This window comes from Oryctolagus cuniculus, chromosome X, assembly GCF_964237555.1.
Source record: "Oryctolagus cuniculus chromosome X, mOryCun1.1, whole genome shotgun sequence".
Taxonomy (NCBI): domain Eukaryota; kingdom Metazoa; phylum Chordata; class Mammalia; order Lagomorpha; family Leporidae; genus Oryctolagus; species Oryctolagus cuniculus.
This window is the reverse complement of record NC_091453.1, coordinates 52573764-52595991: the sequence shown is the minus strand read 5'-3', so window position 1 is coordinate 52595991 and position 22228 is coordinate 52573764. Positions and strand designations below refer to the sequence as shown.

The following is a 22228-nucleotide window of genomic DNA, read 5'->3' as shown; positions in this document are numbered from 1 at the left end:
AGTGCAGCCACTTTGAAAAAGCAGTTTGGAAGTACCTCAAAAGCAAACCGTATAGCTGCAGATGCACGCAGTTATTGTCCATTTGATGTTTCTGAGAAACAGAAAGAAAGCCAGTGTGGCTGGGGCAAAGTGAGTAATGGAGACAGTGGCACGAGAGGACAGAAATTTGCCAGGGGCCGTATCACGTAAGGTCTTGTAAACCATGATCGAACTTTGGATTTTACTCTAAAAGTGATGTAATTTGGAGCAGGAAGGTGTCTTGGGTCTCAGTAAGTTTGTAATATCCACTGTAAGCAATGAGAAAGAGACAATTAAAGAGAAGTCAAAGAATTAGTGAGCATCCTTTAAGGCCCACCCATGGTGGGAACTGTAAATGTTTAATTGTGCATGTCTTCAGTTATATGGGCTTTTTTTTTTTTCAACTGCACTTTGCCATCCAGGCTTTGGAAACAGGGAAAATGGGTGGCCAGATACAAGGTTGGAATCTGAGGTCAGATGCTGAGAGGAAACTGGCTAAGGTAGTTTACCATGGTAAGCTAATTCAAAAGTACTCAGGTTCTGATGGAAAAAAATGGAATTTTCCGGAGCCCTTGAGAAAGGAAATGCTCTATTTCTGCCTTTTGCCATTTTTTACTGCTTTGCTGTGAGCAATTAGAAGCAATTAATTTAGAGAAAAGAACATTGAGAGTCAGGAGACTTAAGTAGGAGCCTCAGCTCTCCCAGGGACTGTGACACCAAGGGTAAATTGTCAGAGCTCATGGCTGCAGGAAAGAAAGAAATCCTCTTTCTGGCCACTTATTAAATCACACCAAGAAATTAGCTTTACCCCATTCAATAAAACTCCTCAACCTTTCTTGGCAACAATTCTGTCTCCCAAATTTCCTCTGTCTTACCAAATTTCTCCTGATGTAGTTTAGCCCATTCTGCCTTGAGCTGATGCTCACTTATATAGTATCCCTTTGAAGCATAAAAGATAGCTTACATCAGGTCCTAGCCTTGCTTTCCTCACAGTCCTCCAACAGCTTCCCATGTAACTGAGAATAAAATCTAGACTCTTCGCCACAGCCTCCGAGCACCTGCGATTTGGCCCCATCAGACCTCCTCTGCTACTGCTCTCCTTCATTTCCTATATTCAGCCATATTGGCCTTCTTTCAGCTGCTCAGGCAGGCCAGGGAGATTTTGCAGTGTTAGCCCCTCTGACTGGAAGACTTCTCCATCTGAGTATGGGTGAGTTTCCTTCTACTTTTCAGGTCTCTATTCAAACATCACCTCCTCAGACACATCGTCCCTGACCAACATATGTAAGCCCCTGCACACTCCCGTTACTCACCATCACATTACTGTGTGTTATTTTTTAATATTGCTTGTCACAGTATGCTATTTGCTTGTTTACCAATTTATCATCTTGCCACACCCTCTCTTTAAGATCCATGAGAATAGGGTATTAGTTATCTTGTTCATCATTATTACCAGATATGCAACAGAGTGAGTAGTCAATACAAATTTGTATTTTGAGGCAGGAAAGGAAGAGAGAAGGGACCTCTTTAGTTACTTGGGTCTCACTGCTAAGTAAGCCCAGTTTCCCTCACAATTATTTCTCAGATGTGGTTTATACATTGGATGGAATACTATTCAGCATTTAAAAAAGAAGGAAACCCTGTTGTTTGCAACAACATGAATGAACCTGTAGGACATTATGCTAATGAAATAAGACACAGAAAGACAAATACACATGATCTCAATCTTACTGGGATCTAAAAAGACAAACTCACAATCAGAGAATACAATGATAGTTACCAGGGAATGAGGAAGGAGGTAATGGAAATTTGTTGGTCAAGGCATATAAAGTTTCAGTGATACAAGATGAATAAGTTCTAGAGATCTAACATACACTGTGCCAATTGTGGTTAACAATACTTCATTGTATGCCTGAAATTTGTTAAGAAAGTAGATTTTAAGTGCTCTTATCACAAAAAGAAGTGGTAATTGTCTGAGGTAATGGGTATGATAATCAACTTCATTGTGGTGATTATTTCACAATGTATATTTCAAATCATCAAATTGTACAGCTTAACTATATATAATTTTTATATGTCAAATACACTTCAATTTAAAGAAAGATTATTTCTCAAGCCCTCAATCTATTTCCATTGCAATCTCCTGGGTTTTTGGGTTCTTCGACAAGCAGAATAAAATTCTGATTTTTAGGCTGATCCTGACCATTAGAAGGAAGATGATCATATTATAGATTTTCAGAATGAGAAGGAACTACATCTATTCTAACATTTCTATGTAGATACATTTCCCACAGCATCTATCCCAGAAATTCCTTAGAGGGACCACAGCAGCAACCACAGAAAGTAAAGGGGTGGCTAAACACATAGGGTTTTTGACCCCCAAATGTCCACTCCCTACTCACCTGTCCCCTCCTCCTTTAACCAAAGCAGTGCTTTTGTTATCTATATTGGGATTTTAAAACAACATTCTGCTTCTTAAGAAAAGCTTGAAAACTACTGTGCCTGAATGTACTTACTTACTGAACAGAAATTCACTCTTTTCATATTCCTTCATGCTCTCTATAAATTTTTGTCTTCACAATTTCAAGATGACACTACTGACCGCAATCACTATTTATGCATATGGCTGTCACTACAAAGACAAATGTACCACCAAACTGTTCTTTCTCCATTTAAGTCCTGTGTATCAGTTTCAGGCACTAGCCATAAGTTGAAGAAGTTGTTTTATTTCATAGATTCATCTTGATGTGGAGCAGCCTCCCAGCACTCTATTGCTATGCTGCAGTACTCAGACCACTTCAAACATGACCTTCCATCATATCTTATACCCTCCTGATTTGTTTCACGTCAGTGAATTACCTGTTGTGTTTCAATATTAAATTTCACCATAGTGATATCCATCCACTTTGCCAATTGGTCCAAGTCATTTCAAACAACACTGCCACATCTAACTTCATTTTTAGACATATTTAATGAAAAACTCCCTATTTTATCACTTAAAAAAAAAAGCTAGTGATTTGGCTCTAGATCCAGGACCAGCTTCTACATAAATCATGATTTGTTTCTGTGTTTGGGAGAGGTGGGAGGCAGGTAATTGGACAATGGATTATGGGCTCTTAAAGTTTTCTGATTCAGGTACTGACCAATCCGTATTCTAATGATCTGTCCCAGTGTTTTTCTAGTGTATCACCTTTGAATTGGAGAATGTATAATCTGAAGGTTATTTTCTTTTTTATTCAAGGTAAACAATACAAACTCTTCTTCATTCTATATCTTTCACCATTCCTGTAAATTCTTTCAAACTCCAAGCACTGTTCTATATACTAAAGATACAAAGATGAATAAGACACAGTCCTCCCTGTAAAAGAGCTTGTAGTCTAGCTGAGGAGACAGGTACAGGAAGTAATAATTGCACACTGATTTGAAAAGTAGTGTAATAGAGGTTTGAAAAAACTACTGGAGCGTACACACACACACAAATGGGATCAACCCTCTCTGCCTGCAAAACAAAGGTGGAACCTTGGGATATCTTCGGAGCTCATAAAGAATGAGTAGGAGGTTGTCAGAGGAGATAGCAGTCATTCTGCAGGTCTAAGACTAAGTATGGGGCCAACGCCGCGGCTCACTAGGCTAATCCTCTGCCTTGCGGCGCTGGCACACCGGGTTCTAGCCCCGGTCGGGGCGCCGGATTCTGTCCCAGTTGCCCCTCTTCCAGTCCAGCTCTCTGCTGTGGCCAGGGAGTGCAGTGGAGGATGGCCCAAGTGCTTGGGCCCTGCACCTCATGGGAGACCAGGATAAGCACCTGGCTCCTGCCTTCAGATCAGCATGGTGCACCGGCCGCAGCGCGCCGGCCGCAGCGGCCATTGGGGGGTGAACCAACGGCAAAGGAAGACCTTTCTCTCTGTCTCTCTCTCTCTCACTGTCCACCACTCTGCCTGTAAAAAAAAAAAAAAAAAAAAAAAAAAAAAGACTAAGTATGTACAAAGCCATAGGCTTGAAGAACATGTTAGCATTGAGAAAAAGTTTGATGTTCTTAAGCTTTGGGTACTTGAGGGAAATGGTGAAGTGAGAGGCCTGAGAATCAGGCAGGGACAAAATTATGAAGGGCTTTGTATGCTATGCTATTCTAAGGAAAGGATCTTTCTCCCTGTTGGCATGGGGATCATCAAGGGGCTTTTAAGCAGTGCAGTCAGTGATGTGGTCAGAGTCTGCTTTAGGAAGTTCTAATGAGTAGTGTAAAATGTATGAGCCAGGAGACAGTGGGAGGAGTACAGGACTGCTAGAGGCTCTGCAGCAATTAGCCAATCCCTTATGAACCTGGGCCATAAACTGTTTTTGTTTCTCATATGTAAAAGAAGAAGAGCCTTTTCTTCCCCTACTTTACATGGCTCTAATGAGAATACATGAGATTAACATAAGTCTTCTGAGCCTCTGAGAAGACAGATTCCAGGTTAAGAGTAGATGGTGGAAGGGTGAGACAAGCATGGTCTACACCATACAATTGAACACTTATTCATGTGCATCTTGTGCATTTTAAAAAATATGTCTTAGTTTTGTCTTGCAGCTTGATGAAACTCAGTTGTAAACTCCTCAAGGGCAAGATCTGGGACATCGTGTGTCATCCATATCCCTTACCACAAAGGCAGGGCATGGAATGAGTCCTTGGCACCTACCTGCTACTTAATTGCACACAGTTTCTCCTCTTAGGCAGACTGCTTGATACCAAGGCATCATGGGAAAGCCACAGTACTATTTGGGACTAGTGATAATGTTATATTTCAGGACTCATTCTCTAGAAGCAGCCAAAAAGATTCCAAACCTGGTTCAACCAGACCTTTGAATGCCAGGAAGGGCTCTCTTCCCTCCTGCCTTTGTCACGACACTTCCCTGTAAATCCAAGAGGTAATGCATGACATTTCCCCTTCTATAAAATAGAAATTATTGTCACTTTGCTGGGGGGTCACAATCTATACATGAAAGATGCTAAGTAGAATATCTGCATATTAATATTTTGGATCTTTCAAAATTTAGCTAGTTGTTTGCAGAAAATGTTCAGAAAGGATGCTTAAATTTTTTAATTCTGCATACCTAATATTATAATTAATAGAGATATAACATGACAGGATCCTAGAGGTGTTTCATCTACTTTTTAAAAGATTTCAGTAATAAGTGGTGAAACTTTGTAGACGGACTTAATCCTATGGCCAAAAGGATATTTGAGGAGCATTCCCATATGTTTTTCTTTTATGTCAAAAATAACGCTAGTTTTGCATCAACCTAGGCCAGAAAGTCTGAAAGAATTCTCTGCATTTTTAAAGCAAGCACTATTCTCTCTCTCCTGACTTGGCAGAGGTTGTGATCAGTTCACTGAACACAATGGCATTTCCTCCTATCCACACCTAATATAAACTCCAGCCAATTTAATGGGGTCTCTTACGTAGATTGGGGATGCAAGCACATAAAGTCTTTGGCTCTTGAGACACTTATCTTATGTGCCAGGACCAGGTGCAGAAATACAAATACATATGTATTAAGCCGGGGACAGCTGCTCTGCCAGTGCTTTTGTGTTTTCTCTGTTTAACTAGAAAGGTTGAGCAGGCACGATTTTCATCAATTATACCTAAAATCTTATTCCTCTACCCGGTATTAATGTCTAAACCATTGAGGTTTTTAAGTTCATTAAATGAGAGTTTAAAATAAAAAGTGGTATTTTTTTTATTAATTAGAACACTCAGAGAATAAAGTATTCTGGTTAATTGAATTTTCTGGTTTAGTTGACAGTTACACCAGACAGATTTGTATTTATTTGTTTTATCTGTGTTCTTTTACCCCTTCTAATAGTGTACCTAAGCAATTCTGCTTTAGTGAGCACAGCAGACCGGATCTGGTTGAATCTTTCTACCGTCTTGAAGAGTTTCACAATATTTCTGCACCCAGGATTCTGTTGGATAAGATCATTGGAGGTAGAGGATAGTGACTAAATCTGGGCTGACTCAAACTGGGGTAAACACTGGGAAACTGCCTTTGGAAACCTTTTCTTCTTATTTGCTTCTTTCCCTAAATGCAGAGTACATAAAAGAAAAATTCACTAGCCAAGTGAAGACTTTGGTTTGCTAACCTACATTTTACTGAATAAAAACATTTTTTAGAGCAGGAAAATTCTCCCTATGTCATCTGAGAAAAATGTGCTAAAGGAGCTTAGAGCCAGAAAAATAAGACCTGCACGTCCAAAGGAAACAACTAGTGAATTTAGTTCATCATGACCTGTCTACTCAATTTGTTCCCTAGCTGAATTAATCTTACAGCAATTTTTAGGGACTCACTCACCACTTTGACTCTTCCAGAGTACAAATGTTAAGTTCTGCTTATGAACTATCTGACATGCTTGGTGGTAAATAGAATTGCATTATATCTTTTCCATCCATTTACCTTGAATGGTATAATTATCCAAAGAGAAATATGGCCCAAGGATTCTACAAGCGGCCTTCTGGCACTTTTCACCATAATAGATTCACAGTCAGTTTTCTTGATTCATTTTCAGAGGCAAATATTACCTTGTTTCTACTCTCCCAAACCTTCATTTGTCTTCAATTGTGACTGCTCCTCATGCCAGATAGGGTTGAGAGAGTGAGAACTGTGAAGAATTATGCTGCTGTCACATTTAATTTACTTCCTGGGTAGCATTTTTGGTAGTTTTGTCAAACGGTTAATGAATTTGTTTCTATTAACAAGTAGGGCCTTCTTGACCTAATCATTTTCACACATGTTCCTGTATAAAATCTAAATCCGTAGATGCCAGGTCAGTAGCTAAATTGGGTTTATAGAGGAAAGGGCTACTGTGAAGTCAATTTATGTGAAATTTGGCCCAGGGGCATTTACTCGCCTTTGGGGCTGGGGGATTTAAAAAAAAAAAACATTTATTCCAAATCCAAATAACCTCAAAGCTGAAATGATTGAAGTATGGGTGGGTTGATGAGGAGAAATCTGGAGATAAAAGTTGCTACAACAAGGACCTCTGGTTGATCATCTTAGTAACCAAAAACCTGCTAAGTCCAAATACTGAGGATAGAGACAGACAGAAAATGTAGTGTAGTAGTAAATGGGGAAAGACAAATGAAGACATAAAGGAAACCTGAGGAAAAAAGACTAATTTCACCAGTGTTACCAAATGGAAATGGTGAAAGGAGATAGACATGGAGAAGTGGAAGAAATTATAAGGAAAAAAAAGCAAGAGATGGAGATATCAATACCAAAACTGTTTAGTATAGTGTGGAAGCTTGTGGGCCCGGTAGCCAGACTGCTTAAGTTCAAATTCAGATACTTTCACATTTCTCTCTTCTAACAGCCCCTCACAACTACTGTTCTTTATGAGTTTATGCCTTTATGAGTTTCACTATTTTAAATCCCTAACCTGGCCGGCACCGCGGCTCAATAGGCTAATCCTCCGCCTACGGCGCCAGCACCCCGGGTTCTAGTCCCAGTCGGGGCGCTGGATTCTGTCCCGGTTGCTCCTCTTCCAGTCCAGCTCTCTAATGTGGCCCGGGAAGGCAGTGGAGGATGGCCCAAGTGCTTGGGCCCTGCACCTGCATGGGAGACCAGGATAAGCACCTGGCTCCTGCCTTCGGATCATTGCTGTGCGCCGGCTGCAGCAGCTATTGGGAGGTGAACCAACGGAAAAGGAAGACCTTTCTCTCTGTCTCTCTCTCTCTCTCACTGTCCACTCTGCCTGTCAAAAAATAAATAAATAAAAATAAATCCCTAACATAAGTAGTTTCATGCAGCATCTTTCTGTGCCTGACTTATTTCATTTAATATAATGTCTTCTAGCTTCATCCATGTTGTTGCAAATGACAGGATTTTATTCTTGTTTTTTAAGATTTATTTATTGGGGCCAGTACTGTGGCATAGCTGGTAAAGCCACTGCCTGCAGTGCCAGCATCCCACATGGGTTCCGGTTCAAGTCCCAGCTGCTCCTCTTCCATTCCAGCTCTCTGCTATGGCCTGGGAGAGCAGTGGAAGGTGGCCCAAGTCCTTGGATCCATGTACCCATGTGGGAGACCTAGAAGAAGCTACTGGTTTTTGGCTTCAGATTGTCCCAGCTCCAGAGTTACACAAGAGAGAAGGAGAGACAGAGAGATCTTCCATCTGCTGCTTCACTCCACAAATGGCCACAATGACCAGGGCTGGGCCAAGCCAAAGCCAGGAACCCAGAGCTTCTTCAGGGTCTCCCACATGGGTGCAGGGGCCTAAGGACTTGGACCACCCTCCACTGCTTTCCCAAGCAAATTAGCAGGGAATTGGATTGGAACTGGAGCAGCCAGAACATGAACCAGTGCCCATTTGGGATGACAGCACAGCAGGCAGAGGTCTTACCGGCTACACCACAGTGCTGGCCTCAGGATTATCTTTTTTTTCAAGGCTGCATAATAATACATTCTACATGTATACCACATTGTTTTAATCCATAGATGGATATTTAGTGATCTGCTATACAGCATAGTACCAATAGTTAACAATACTGTATTGTACATTTCAAAATTTCCTAAGATGGTAGATCTTATGTTAAGTATTATCATTAATACTAGATAAATTAATAAACAAAAGGGTACTTCAAACAGTTCATGAAAAAATGGAATTAAAATTGTAAGTTTATTTTGGTGAAAAATTAATCAAAAGTTTGCCTAATAAAATGTGGAGGGGTCAGCATTGTAGCATAATGTGTTAAGTTACCACCTGAAATGCCGAAGGCCCATATAATGCCAGCTCCCTGCAAATGTGCCTGGGAAGGCAGGGGAGGATGGCCCAAGTCCTTGGGACCCTGTACCCACATGGGAGACTGGGAAGAAGCTCCTGGCTCCTGGCTTTTGGTTGGCTCAGCTCTGGCCATTGCAGCCATTTGGGGAGTGACAAAGGATGGAAGATTTCTCTCTCTCTCTCTGTTTCTCTCTGTTTCTCCCTTTCTCTCTTTCTCTCTCTCTGTAACTCTGCCTTTCAAATAAATAAATAAATCATTTAGAAATGTGGAAAATACATGTTACTTAAAAACTATGCATAGATTTCAAAATTTTCCACCAAAATAAACTCATACTTTTAGTTCTATTTTTCCATGAACTTTTCGAAGTACCCTTATAGAGTGGGAAAAGACTTTTGGAGGTGATGGATAGGTTTATAGCATAGATTATGGGAATGATTTCACAGATATATACTTATGTCCAAATTCATCATGTCATATACTTGAAAGTTGTATATAGTACAGCTTTATTTTTTAATGTCAGTCATACTTTACTGAAGTTCAAATTCCAGTTCAGCTACTTCATAGCTATGTGATTTTGGATAAGTTACTTACTTTCCTTGTGATTTTGTTTTCTCATTTGTAAAATGGGAATTACAGTACCTAGCCCACAGCATTGTTGTGAAAATTGATTGAGTTCACATATTGAAGCACCTAGTATGGTTCCTAGCACAGGATAATCACTCAGTAACTGTCAGCTGTTATTTTTATTATATGCCAACAATTGAGAAGAGCCAAACCATACTACTAGCTTGTTCCAAAAATAACTGTGATGTAAGTGAAGAATTGTAAGAGGTATTCTAATATTAAAAGAGAAAATAGATATGTGAGCAGTCTTACAAAGCTTCAAATAAGAAAACATTGGAAATCTATAATGCTAACTTTTGATACTAGGATTGAGGATTAAAAAAAAGATTGTTCAAAAGCTTTGCCAGTAACAATTAAGCTGTTGAGCAGTGTGTGTGTGTGTGTGTGTGTGTGTGTCTGTGTGTGTCTGTGTGTCTGTGTCTCTGTTTGGGTATTATTTGAATGTCTTCATGTCATGATCCAAGAGTCTTTGACTTTTAGAGGATGTGGGAAAAGCAAATGTAGTTGACTGAGTTCTGTACATTTTTTTCAAGATTGAATTTGTAGTTTATAGTTCAGCAGGGCATTTAAGAAGCTAGACCAAAACAACTGACCACAAAGCTGCAGACACAATTCCCCAAGTTTTCAGAAATATGGACGCTGAAACCGGACTCTCCCTTGAACACATTTGTGTTGACAATGTGAAAGGCAAAATGTACTAGACAATTAAGGAAGTGATTGTATGCATACAGGCTATCACCAAAGGGACAATCTTCATTCATGAGAACTGTTTCAAAGAAAAGGAAGGAAACTTGAGGTATACTAAGGCAGTTATCTGCAAGTCCTACTGGAGTCAGAAAACAGGACAGAGATGGGTCTCGTCTTGGAATAATGTGCCAGAGTAGGATGGACCCTTGTGAGCAGTCTTTTTCTGGAAAGCAGAAGGGTGGAAGGATCCTTCACTGCTTTCTGGGGTGTATAGGATTCTGGCAAACTTTAGAACTGTCATTGTTTTTCCTTTTTAGAAGACACATGTCATTCATCATTGAGCAGCTCAGAGGTGAACTTAAATTTCTTGAATGGAGTGAAACAGAGTAATAAGAAATAGCCTCTTGAGAGCTCCTGTTGGTGTTGTTCCTGTAGAACCAGTTGAACTATGTGGTGGAAAAAGTCAGTTGTTTTAGGATCTTAGAGACTAGACATCTTAAAAGAAGGATGGCTAAAGCAAAAAAAAACACAAAGGAATATGAATATAAAAAGTTATAGTAGGGGTAAGCATTTGGCCTCATGGATAAGACACTGTTAAGGAGACCCCATCAAACTGCCTAGATTCAAAAACCACCTCTGGCTCCCAATTCCAGCTTCCTGCTAATGCACACTCTGGGCAGCAGTGGTGATTGCTCAAGTAGTTGGATTCCTGCCAACCATGTAATAGACCTGGATTAAGTCCTGGCTCCTGGCTTCAGCCCCTTGGCTGTTGCAGGCATTTGGGGATTAAATCAGCAGAGGGCGCTCTCTCTATCAGTCTGTACCCCTCTCCCTCCCTTGCTCCCTACCCCTACCCCCCCCCCACCACCACCCCCACCCCCACCCCCCGCTGCAAAAAAAAAAAAAGTTAAAGAGCCAAACCAAGAAAGAACCCTTAAAGTCAACTACCCGGGTAAAGCCACCGCCTGCAGTGCCGGCATCCCATATGGGTGCCAGTTTGAGTCCCGGCTGCTCCACTTCTGATCCAGTGCTCTGCTATGGCCTGGGAAAGCAGCAGAAGATGGCCCAAGTCCTTGGGCCCCTGCACCTTCATGTGAGACCAGGAGGAAGCTCCTGGCTCCTGGCTTCGAATCGGTGCAGCTCTGGCCATTGCAGCCATTTGGGGAGTAACTCTTTCAAATAAATAAATAAATAAAATCTTTTTTTTAAAAAGTTAACCATCTGGTGTATTCTAAGACATCAGTAGAAGGAGAACTTTCCATTTTGCAGTATTGCTCATAGAACCAGAACGTGGATGCTACTGACAATGTTGTTTGTCCACAGTCTTGGTTACCTCTCCTCTAAGGATGTGTACCACCCAAGCATTTCTCTAGACTTATGTAGTGGTCTAGGCAGCAGCTTGTTCAAGGAGAATTCCAGTCATGTATGCTCTGCTTGGTGCTATATTCTTTTAGGTTTATGTCAAGTTGTTGAGCTTTAGCTGGCAGTGTTGTTTCAGATCCTGATAGGGATTCCAGCAGTCAGGTTTCAGTTCTCAGTGACTCTGAGCCAGGTAGGAGTAAGAAAAAATTTTAAGTTAGTTTGGAAAATAGTAACTAGATGTTGAAGAAGACTGGAAAAAATGAAAATTTAGTAAAGATTCACAATTTGGGCAAGGCAGCAGGATTCAGTTTGATTTATAAGTTGGCACCCAAACTGATTTTACCACAGAAGGGAAGGAGTCAGTTCTGTCTCTACCAGACAAGATAATATTTGCCCACCCATCAGCAAACTACACTTTCTAAAGAGATACAAAATAGCTCAAAGGCAATGAACAGGGCTAGGCTCTGATAACCTGGATGTGCTATAGATGAACAGTTTTCTGTTGGCACACAGAATTTCTCTCTACAGTCACCCCTTTTGAACAAAGATAATCTAAAAGAAACATTATTCCTGGTGGCAGGCATTTCGATGCAGCAGAATAAGCTGTTGCTTGGGACAGCCATATCCCCATATGGGAGCACCAATTCAAGTCTCAGCTGTTCCACTTCTGATCCAGCTTCCTGCCAATGCAGCTTGGAAGGCAGCTGATGATGGCACAGGTACCTGGGTCCCTGCCCCCTATGTGGGAGACCCAGATGGTGTTCCAGACTCCTGGCTTTGGCCTGGCCCAGCCCCTGCTGTTGCAGGCATTTGGGAAGTGAGCCAGCAGATGGAGGATCTCTCTCCCTCCCTCTGTCATTCTTTTAAATAAATAAATAGTCTCTTTTAAGAAAAAAAAAGATTATTCTTGAATACAAAATAAGGCTGGTTTCACAACCAACAAAAGAAAAATAAATTGGAGTTCATCAAAATTTAAAACTTTTGTATATCAAAGGACATTATCAAGAAAGTGGAAAGACAGCCTACAGGGTGGTAGAAAATGTTTGCAAATCATACTTGATAAAGATCTGAAATCCAAAATACAAATAACTTTTACAGTTCAACAACAAAAAGAACTAAATAGTGCAATTTTAAAATGGGCAAAGGGCTTGAATAGACATTTCTTCAAAGAAGAAATGGCCAACAAGTACAAGAAACAATGTTGAATATCATTAGTCATCAGGGAAATGCAAATCAAATCCACAATGATATACCACTTCCCACATACTAAGATTGCTAGCTTTAACACACACATACACAGATATACACACAGACAACTGGAAAACAGTTATTGGTGAGGATATGGAATAATTGGAGCCCTTGTACCCCTTTTGGCAGAAGTATAAAATGGTAAAAGCCACTGTGAAAAACAGGTTGATTGTTCCTCAAAAGTTAAACATAGAATCACCATATGACCTAATGCCTCAATTCCTAAGTATTTATGTCCAAAAGAATTGCAAACAGAGTCAAACAAATACCTGTACAAAGATGTTCGTAACAGCACTATTCACAATAGCAAAAAAGGTGAAATAGATGAATAGGCAAAATGTAGTGTGTGTGTGAAGGAGAGATAGAGGGATTGGCGGGGTAGAGAGAGACTGAGACTATATTATTCATCCATAAAAAAAGGAATGAAGTACTAATATATGCTACACGTGAATGAACCTCAGAAACGTGTTAAGTGAAAGGATCCATACTGAAAAGGTCACATATTATATGACTCCATTTATATGAAGTAACCAAAATAGGTAAATCCATAAAGACAGAACAGAGATTGGTGGTTATCAGGGAATGCAGGAAAAGGCATAAGGAATGATTACTTAATGAGTATGGGGTTTTCTTCTGAGGTGATGTTTTGGACCTACATTGTGTGAAGGTTGATCAATATTGTCAATTTTACTGAATGCCACTGAATTGTACACATTAAAATAGTTGATTTTATATCAATAAAACATTTCAAAATAAAAATCAAGTCTCATTAGATTTAGTCTGATTATTTACATAAGCACAGCAAGAATGGTCACTTATCATATAGAGCTTCTTAGCTTGTTTTGCTGAAAGTTTTCATAAGGAATCTCCCTTTGGAATTTTAAGAGCTTATTAAGGCTAAGAAGCCAAGTTAAGAATATTTTACCTGTGGTACCTATAAACTTGGGAGAAATGCCCTCTGTTAGAGGCTCCCAAAGTCTCTGAGGGATCCTGCCAGGAAGGAACCTTCTTTACTCACTTGTCAGGCGGGGAACACTTTAAGGCTGGTGCCAGCCTAGTTTTCCCAAGAGGACTTTGTATGCATTGGCTCCATAGAATCAGCCTGACTTCCTCAAAAGTATCTAATCATATCTGATTCACTGAGCGTCATTAACAAATACAACATTCTAGGAAAGGTCTTGGTAATGACAAGGTAACAAGGATAGACAGATCTTTATTCTAGTTATGCAGATGATTATGTTGCTGTGAAAATAAGAATACTCAATGAAGAGATCTGAATCCTGAAGAGCTCAAGTGGGGAGAATAATATTTCCATTTGCAAATGTTTCATTTCTCTTTATAGCGACATCATCTACTAAATAGTTAGGAGTTACAGATAGCGTTAAGAGAGAATACAGATGGGTTCCTTATATAGCCAAGATTAGAATATTAAATCATCAGCAATATTCCAAACAAAACCCACAGTCATTCCTCATCAGTCCATTCAGGTCTATGTAACTAGTTCTTGTTCCACGCACCCTTAGATTAGTGGTTTTGCGAACCTACCTGCTTCTCACTCAACTAGCACTTTTAAAATCCTGACTTCACTGGTGTGGTCTCAGAGTTGTTTCAGTTATCCCAGCAGAAGCCTGGACACAAAAGTGCCAGGCATAGTTCCTTTCCACAGGGCTTCCAGAACGTCCTTCTTTGTTGAAGATGAAGCCCTCTAGCTTGTAGATGATTGCAAGTGCTTTTGGGGAAGCATCGGAGTAAAACATAAAAAGCTATCTATAGATGACAAAAGACTTACAATAGCTGTGGTTACCTTATTACTGATCATTTTCAAAGGTAAAAATCCAAGAGTTCATTACAAGAATAATAATGCAACTGACAAGGAAATGTAGTTGTTTCTGTGGCATGCAAAATAAGATAAAAGCCAATCCCCCAAAAATTTTAGACAAAATATCTGTAAACATAATGATTAACCCTATTTTCAAAAAAGAGGAGATATTATACCTAATTTATAAAAGTGTATGAACATAACCTTCACAGAGAAAAAAAGAAAGTAGACATAATAATCCTGACATAACACTGTGAGTGTAACAAGCATATAGTTAGAAAATACCAAAAATATATCAAATAAAGACATTCAGTAATCCAGAATAGGCCTTAAACATCTATATATCAATGAAGTTTATATTGGTAAGTAACATGAATCATCAACTGAAAATTACTGACCAGGAAGTTACTAAATTGAAAATAAAGAAGAAAGTTGAGACTAGCTTAACATTTTTTTAAAAAAAATGCAATTATGAATGAAAGCACATTACTTGTAGTTTCTAATATCAGACAAAACAGCCCAAGGACTCTGACAGATAGAAACCTATCAGGACCAAGGAGGGTCTTGATGCATCTATAAGAACTTCCCATACAGTGTACAATTTTTTTTCTTTTTTTTTTAAAGATTTTATTTATTTATTCGACAGAGTTACAGAGAGAGAGAGACAGAGAGAAAGGTCTTCTTTCCGTTGGTTCACTCCCCAAATGGCCGCTACAGCCAGCGCTGCACCAATCCGAAGCCAGGAGCCAGGTGCTTCTTCCTGGTCTCCCCTGCGGGTGCAGGCGCCCAAACACTTGGGCCATCCTCCACTGACCTCCCGGGCCACAGCAGAGAGCTGGACTAGGAGAGGAGCAACCGGGTCTAGAACCCAGCGCCCATATGGGATGCCGGCACCACAGGCAGAGGATTAACAAAGTGAGCCACGGCACCGGCCCACAGTGTACAATTTTCAAACTGTTTTTATAAATATTAAGAACAATTTACCTATATTAATTTAACCTAGGGAAGGCAGAGCATCCCTTCTGATTTGACAAGTCTTCCTATGCAATTCATGAATACTAACATGTCAAAGAAACCTAATTCTTACTAGTACCTTACTTTTTCCAAGTGAACAAATCCTTTGTGATTTTCCATGGGCCCTCTGAGACTTGATTAAGATAGGACGAAGCATTAATAAAAAAAACAATATTTGACTCTCTATTTTACCAAAGGGATGTTAAAAGTTTTCCACAGTAAACATTGGAAGTAACATGATTGTGAAAAACCTCAGTTCTTTCCTAAGCCAGAAGACTTTGCTTTCTTAAATAATCAAGGACACAGCAAAGTCGACATAAGGCATAGAAGATACTCTGGTAAGACACAGGCTCTTTGTTATCTAGAAAGATTACTCAGAAGATAAATCAAAATCTTTACAACCTGTCATCAAGAACAGACCAATAATTCAAACACTTTTGTCATTTTACCAGAGAAAACCAAATTCTGGTTTTGTATCAGTGTATTTGATAACAAAGTTCTTTTTGAAAACCTTTTGAATAAGATTCAAACCTTAACTTTGATCTCAATAAATAAAATTTGCTTTTGTGAACATTCTACAACTTTCTGTCTCCATATACATCCTTTATGGTACAACTTCTCTAAGTGGCAAAAAAGGACACCTTTGGGGCAAGCATTTAGCCTGGCTATTAGAATGTCTACATCTCATATCAAAGGGCCTGGATTCAAGTTCTAGCTCCATCCCCAATTCCAGCTTCCTATTAATGCATACCCTGGGAGACAGCAGGTAATTTCTCAAGTACTTGGATCCTTTGCCATTCGTGCAGGAGACCTAGGTTGCATTCCTGGCTCCTGGCTTTAGCCTGCCCCAGCCTGGTCATTGCACATCATTTGGGAAGTGAACCAGTGACTGGGAGATCTGTCTGTCTCTGTGCCTCGTAAAAAATAAATTTTGAAAACAATACCTTCATTAACATATATATATACATATATCTATATAGAGAAGGAGAAATATATCTGTGGGATGTGAAAATAGGAAGCAAAAGCATGTAACCCAAAATTCTGTGTAGTAATTAATGTTTCAGTATTCTCTTATAAATTATCTAGCTAACTAATGAATATTCATCTATTAATTCAATTTTGTATCAGCCCGAAGTTTTCAGTTGCCTAACGATCTTAAAAGTTGTCATTAAGCTGATGTACTTACTACAAGACATAACTATGGTTGAAATCAAGTTTGTCAGAATAATGACTCAATCTGGTTAAACAAATTTACATTTTTCATAATCTTAAACATTTTAGAAGTAATATTAGCACATGCAATCAGTAAAGCTTTATACATTTAGGAAGAAACTGTCCAAGGACAATAAAAATCTACCTGTATATCACACCCCTCACTGGTAAATCAGAAAAGATGTAGTTGGTTTTAATAAATTAAAATTACTGAATTAACCTTATCTGCCAAAGATTTACCTAAAGTATGTGAACTTGAAATCTTAAAACATTTGGGTATTGGCCGGCGCCGCGGCTCACTAGGCTAATCCTCCTCCTGTGGCGCCGGCACACCGGGTTCTAGTCCCTGTCAAGGTGCCAGATTCTGTCCCAGTTGCTCCTCTTCCAGTCAGCTCTCTGCTGCGGCCCAGGAGTGCAGTGGAGGATGGCCCAAGTCCTTGGGCCCTGCACCTGCATGGGAGACCAGGAGAAGCACCTGGCTCCTGGCTTCGGATCAGCATGGTGCAGTGGCTGCAGTGCGCTGGCCACAGCGGCCACTGAGGGGTGAACCAACGGCAAAGGAAGACCTTTCTCTCTCTCTCTCTCTCTCTCTCTCACTGTCCACTCTGCCTGTCAAAAAATAAAAATAAACATTTGGATATGTTTTATAGGCATACTTTTTTTAGCACCTTGAAAATCTTGAAAGTTCAATTTCTAGGAATTTTAGGAATATTTTGTTTATCTAAGTGCTTACTTATTTCTGTAAGCCAATGAGAAGAGAGCTCCTTTATTTAAGAGATTTTATGATCTAAAATCCCATCCAGAGGTGAAAATATCATTCAGTCACACAATGATACATTAAAGATTCTCTGAATATAGACATTATCATCATCATTACCCAGGCTACTGACATAAGGAGGACGTTCATTAGGAACATGTTAAAGGAAAGGAAGGGGACCAGTAGTTTTATAGAAGCAGATAAACAAGAGAATCATCCCAAAGTCGTATGGTAGTCATGAGGAAAGATGAGGATGAGTCTGATCTTGGAATGTGCTGGAGCAATGTAGTCCTTTGTGGTTAACCATTTCTGGGAACCTAAAAGGGTAAGGAGTTTCTTTAACCAACACTGCTTTCCAGAAGCAGAGTTCAGATCAAGTTCAATATTGTCAATGAGATGAGCCTACTTTGTCAATTTTGTCTATAAAATTCCTCTTTTTTCTCCTTCATATGCCACATTATTTCTGGTTGCCTTTTTTGTTTTTCATTTTTCTGTACTTATGACTTGTCTTTCCTAACTTAAATGTAGGTTCACTGAGGGAAGGAACTATATCTTGTATTGATTTGTATTCCTCCTCCTCCCCATCTCCCTTCTCGTTTTGCCTAGTACTTAATGTTCTGTCCCATCTATCCAAAGGTTATTGATGTTCAGTAGGAGGACAGATTATCTCTTGCTTGATGTGCTAAGACAGCAGATTTATAAAATCTAATCTTAACAAAATTGGAAAATAGCATTTGCCTCCAAGAATTTTAAAAGACACATATTCTTACTTAGAGAGAATTCATGGATGGACAAATCCTTTTCTTTAATTGGTTTCTTCCCATTTGCATACCTAAGGCCAAGCTCTTCTTTGGATAGATGATTGCTGAGTTCACCTTATTGATGCAAAGCTGATGTTTAATGACATTTTCACCAACTTCCTGCCCACCAATGTACCTCTCTCATTGATTCAGTCTGTGAACAAGGCTATTGCAGAGAATATAAGTTGTTCTAATGGAAGAAATTTCACCAAGAAGTTTATGAATTGTATAAGCACTAGAAAGTTTTATAGTCTCATAGTAGCAAAGAGACCATTTTAAATGTTGCTCATGCCTAGAATTCTGTTTCAAAGAAAATCTCAGAGTGAACTTAGGAAAAAATGGGCTAGATATTTGGAGTGTCTGTGGAAGCAAAAGGAACTGAAGCATTTATAATGAAGCCTTAAAATAAATTATAAAACATTCTTGATGAAAAAGAATGTGCTTTTATATCTAATAAGCAAGGCTTAATGGAAATGTAATATAAGAGTGGGTTAATGTTGACAAGAGGTTAAAGTGACACAGTATCACCAATAGAAAAAAAAAGTTTACAGACACCAGTGAAGTCCATAAAAACAAATTTTGTGAAGGAAACAAAATAGAAAAGGCTCCTTCAGGGACTAGCATTGTGACACAGCAAGTTAAGCCACTTCTTGCCATGCCAGCATCCAACACCAGAGCACCAGTTTCAAGTATGGCTATGCCGCTTCTGATCCAGCTTCTTGCTAATGCAACTAGGAAGGCAGTGGATGATGGCCCAAGTGCTTGGGCCCCTGCCACCCATGTAGGAGACCAGGATGGAGTTCCTGCTCCTGGCTTCAAACTGGCCTGAACCTGGCTGTTGCAACCATTTGGGGAATGAACCAGTATGATGGAAGATCTCTTTCTTTCACTCTCTCTTTCACTCTCTCTCTCTCTGTCTCTCTTTCTCCCTCTCTCTCTTTCAAATAAATAATCTTAAAAAATAAGAAAAGGCTGCTTTACTCTGCACTCTAATAATTACATTTACAGAAAGGCAACCACATTATGCTGCCTTGGAGGTTATGCATTTGTAAATTCTATACTCAGCTTTTATGAGTAACAAGTGTGGAAACTCATTTGAAAACAAAAACAAACAAAAAACTTCTAGGTTGTGCCACAGGATCGGGACAGAGAGTTCAGGCTCCAACATCTTTCGACTGGGCTGAGTAAGATTGTCGTTAAGGCCTTTCCGGAGTCTAGCTTTCTTAAAGTCTTATAAGTGATAATCTGTGTTCGTCATGATGACCCCAAAGTACCACCCATTTTTGCAAGTGATTCCTGAATCATCAGAGTAAGATTCTGTCTTGCTCAAAACAGTTAAAATATTCTAATGCTTTGAAAATGTGGGATATTGAATGGAAAATGTTACCGATCAACCTGAATATTTACTTTACCAAAACACTTCATTCGTTGATCATTCTGAGTCATTTAATATGGAATCTTTGTAGGTAGATTTTTATTTTTCTTAAAAGAATGGGGAATTTTAAAGACTAGATCTCAAGGGTTAGATCCTTGGCTGTAAATACTCCCTTGGATTGCTTTCTGGCTGTTGGCTGTAGCAACTTGTTTTCTTGCAGAGATGAAGCATCTGGTTTTTGTTATCTCAATGATGCTGTCCTGGGAATATTACGATTGCGACGGAAATTTGACCGTATTCTCTATGTGGATTTGGATCTGCACCATGGAGATGGTAAGCCCTCCAGTTTCAAAGATGCTTCACTACTAGGACAGCCGGTTTTGATAAGTAAAGCTACTTCTAGGCAACTGGTACAAGGAGAAGTGCCTATTGCAGTTGAAATTTTCTTAATTGAAGATTCTTTAAGTAGATAATACAGAGATTCCTCTAACTGATGCAATTTGTGCCATGCTGCACAAGCCGGCTCCTACCATTTTCCCACTTCTTCTCTTATAGTAAAGCATTCCAGTAGAGAATATTAAGAGGTGGAACTCTTACCTATATTTCCTGAGCTCGGGAAGCTCCCCCAGGTCATTTCCATCGGTTCTAAGAGAAATTTGTAGTTAGAACTGACAGTCTTGTCTCTTCTCATTGATTCTTCTCCCAAGATAGTAAGGGAATATGAAGAACTAACATTTTGAATTTTTAATCAATAGGCTACCAACTCATGTAGTAATTAGAATCTGTGCCACTTTCTCTGTATTGCTAGAATATTTGATCCTACACAAACCCAGGGCATTTTCCCTAACTTTACAAAACAGAATCTCTCAACACTTTGTCTTAACCCATTAATCCCCTCGTAGTGGACTCCACTGAAAGAATTTATCTAACCCTCCTATATAGTTTCCATCTAGAACATAGAACTCCCTTCACTGTTGTCACATTCTGTTTCTTTAAGAAATCCTATCTGTGGCCGGCGCCGCGGCTCACTAGGCTAATCCTCCGCCTTGCGGCGCCGAAACACCGGGTTCTAGTCCCGGTCGGGGCGCCGGATTCTGTCCCGGTTGCCCCTCTTCCAGGCCAGCTCTCTGCTGTGGCCCGGGAGTGCAGTGGAGGATGACCCAAGTGCATGGGCCCTGCACCCCATGGGAGACCAGGAGAAGCACCTGGCTCCTGCCATCGGATCAGCGCAGTGCGCTGGCCGCGGCGGCCATTGGAGGGTGAACCAACGGCAAAGGAAGACCTTTCTCTCTGTCTCTCTCTCTCTCTCACTGTCCACTCTGCCTGTCAAAAAAAAAAAAAAAAAGAAATCCTATCTGTGATACATAGTATTTCTATTTATTTAGTCAGTAAATTATTACTTAAGGATATCTCTCCTCCTTGTCTAAGTCAGTAATAGCTGCTTCCCTGTTTGTAGGATTTTTTTTTAAGGCAAACTAACATAATCAAGGCATAACCAAGGAAAAGAATAGTATCTTTCTGAGGGTAGGGTTAGTTCTGCTACCAAAACAGAAAAAGAAGAAAGAAATTTTGGGAAGAACCCTCTCAGGGAGCTTCACTTACATGGACACTACCATGAAATGGTGACATAAAATTAAAGGGAACATAGAGAAGACAGGATGGTTAAAACAGCCAACAATACAACTTTGATAACCGTCTTCTCTAAATTTCTGAATACTCTGCCAGTTCTGAATACATCTTGCTCAGAGCTCTTTATTGCCTAAAACAGGGGGTGGTATTTGACTTATGGCTTATTTTTGTATAGCTAGCGAGCTAAGAATGGCTTTTCTATTTCTGAATGGTTGTAAAGGGTTCTATTTCTAAAAGGTTGTGTGTGTGTGTGTGTGTGTGTGTGTGTGTAATCTTATATCTTATACATACATACACATATGCAATAGAGACTCTAATTAGTTTGGAAAGCCTAAGATGTAGCTAGTTTGCTGATCTCTGGCCTAGAGCAATGGTCTCAAACTTGAATGTGCATCAGGATGACCTTAGAAAGTTATTTTCAAATGAACATTGCTGGGCCACACCCTCCAGATATTCAGATCTGGTAGATCAGGTATGGAACCAGTGGTTCTACATTTTAGAAACACCTCAGTTTTTCTGCAGGCTATACTTTGAAAAACAAGTGGTCTTCACCATCCTAGGTTCTAGCCCCCACCACCATGGCTGGAAGCCAGGTGACCCCATGGCCCAACCACCGGTGTTAGCTCCACACCCACCCTAATGGGATTCACTGCTCCTACTTCCCTGCCCAATCCCCAGCAAAGGGGATTAACAGGACCTGTTCCTGAATACGTGGCTCTCTATTTCTCTCTTTCCCTCTTTCCCCCTCTCTCTCTTGACTCTTACGCTCTCCTTCTCCCTCTTTTCCTTCTTCGCCCCTTCCCTCCAGTCTGTCCGGTTTCCCCCAATAAACTCTTTCCCTTAAAAAAAAAAAAGAAAAGAAAAAAAGAGGGGTGGGCACTGTGGCGTAACAGGTAAAACCGCCACCTGAAGCGCCGGCATCCCATAT

At 40.0% G+C, this 22228-nt stretch overlaps 1 protein-coding gene across 4 annotated transcripts in view; it reads left to right on the top strand.

Annotated features, from left to right (window-relative positions):
- The window catches only part of HDAC8 (histone deacetylase 8), a 256056-nt gene that overhangs the window by 61885 nt on the left and 171943 nt on the right, over nt 1–22228 (top strand). For all 4 annotated transcript variants that reach the window (XM_017349748.3, XM_008272803.4, XM_008272804.4 and 1 more), the window contains exon 5: nt 19892–20004. In XM_017349748.3, the coding sequence (XP_017205237.1) occupies nt 19892–20004 (113 nt within the window). The remainder of the gene's footprint in view (nt 1–19891; nt 20005–22228) is intronic.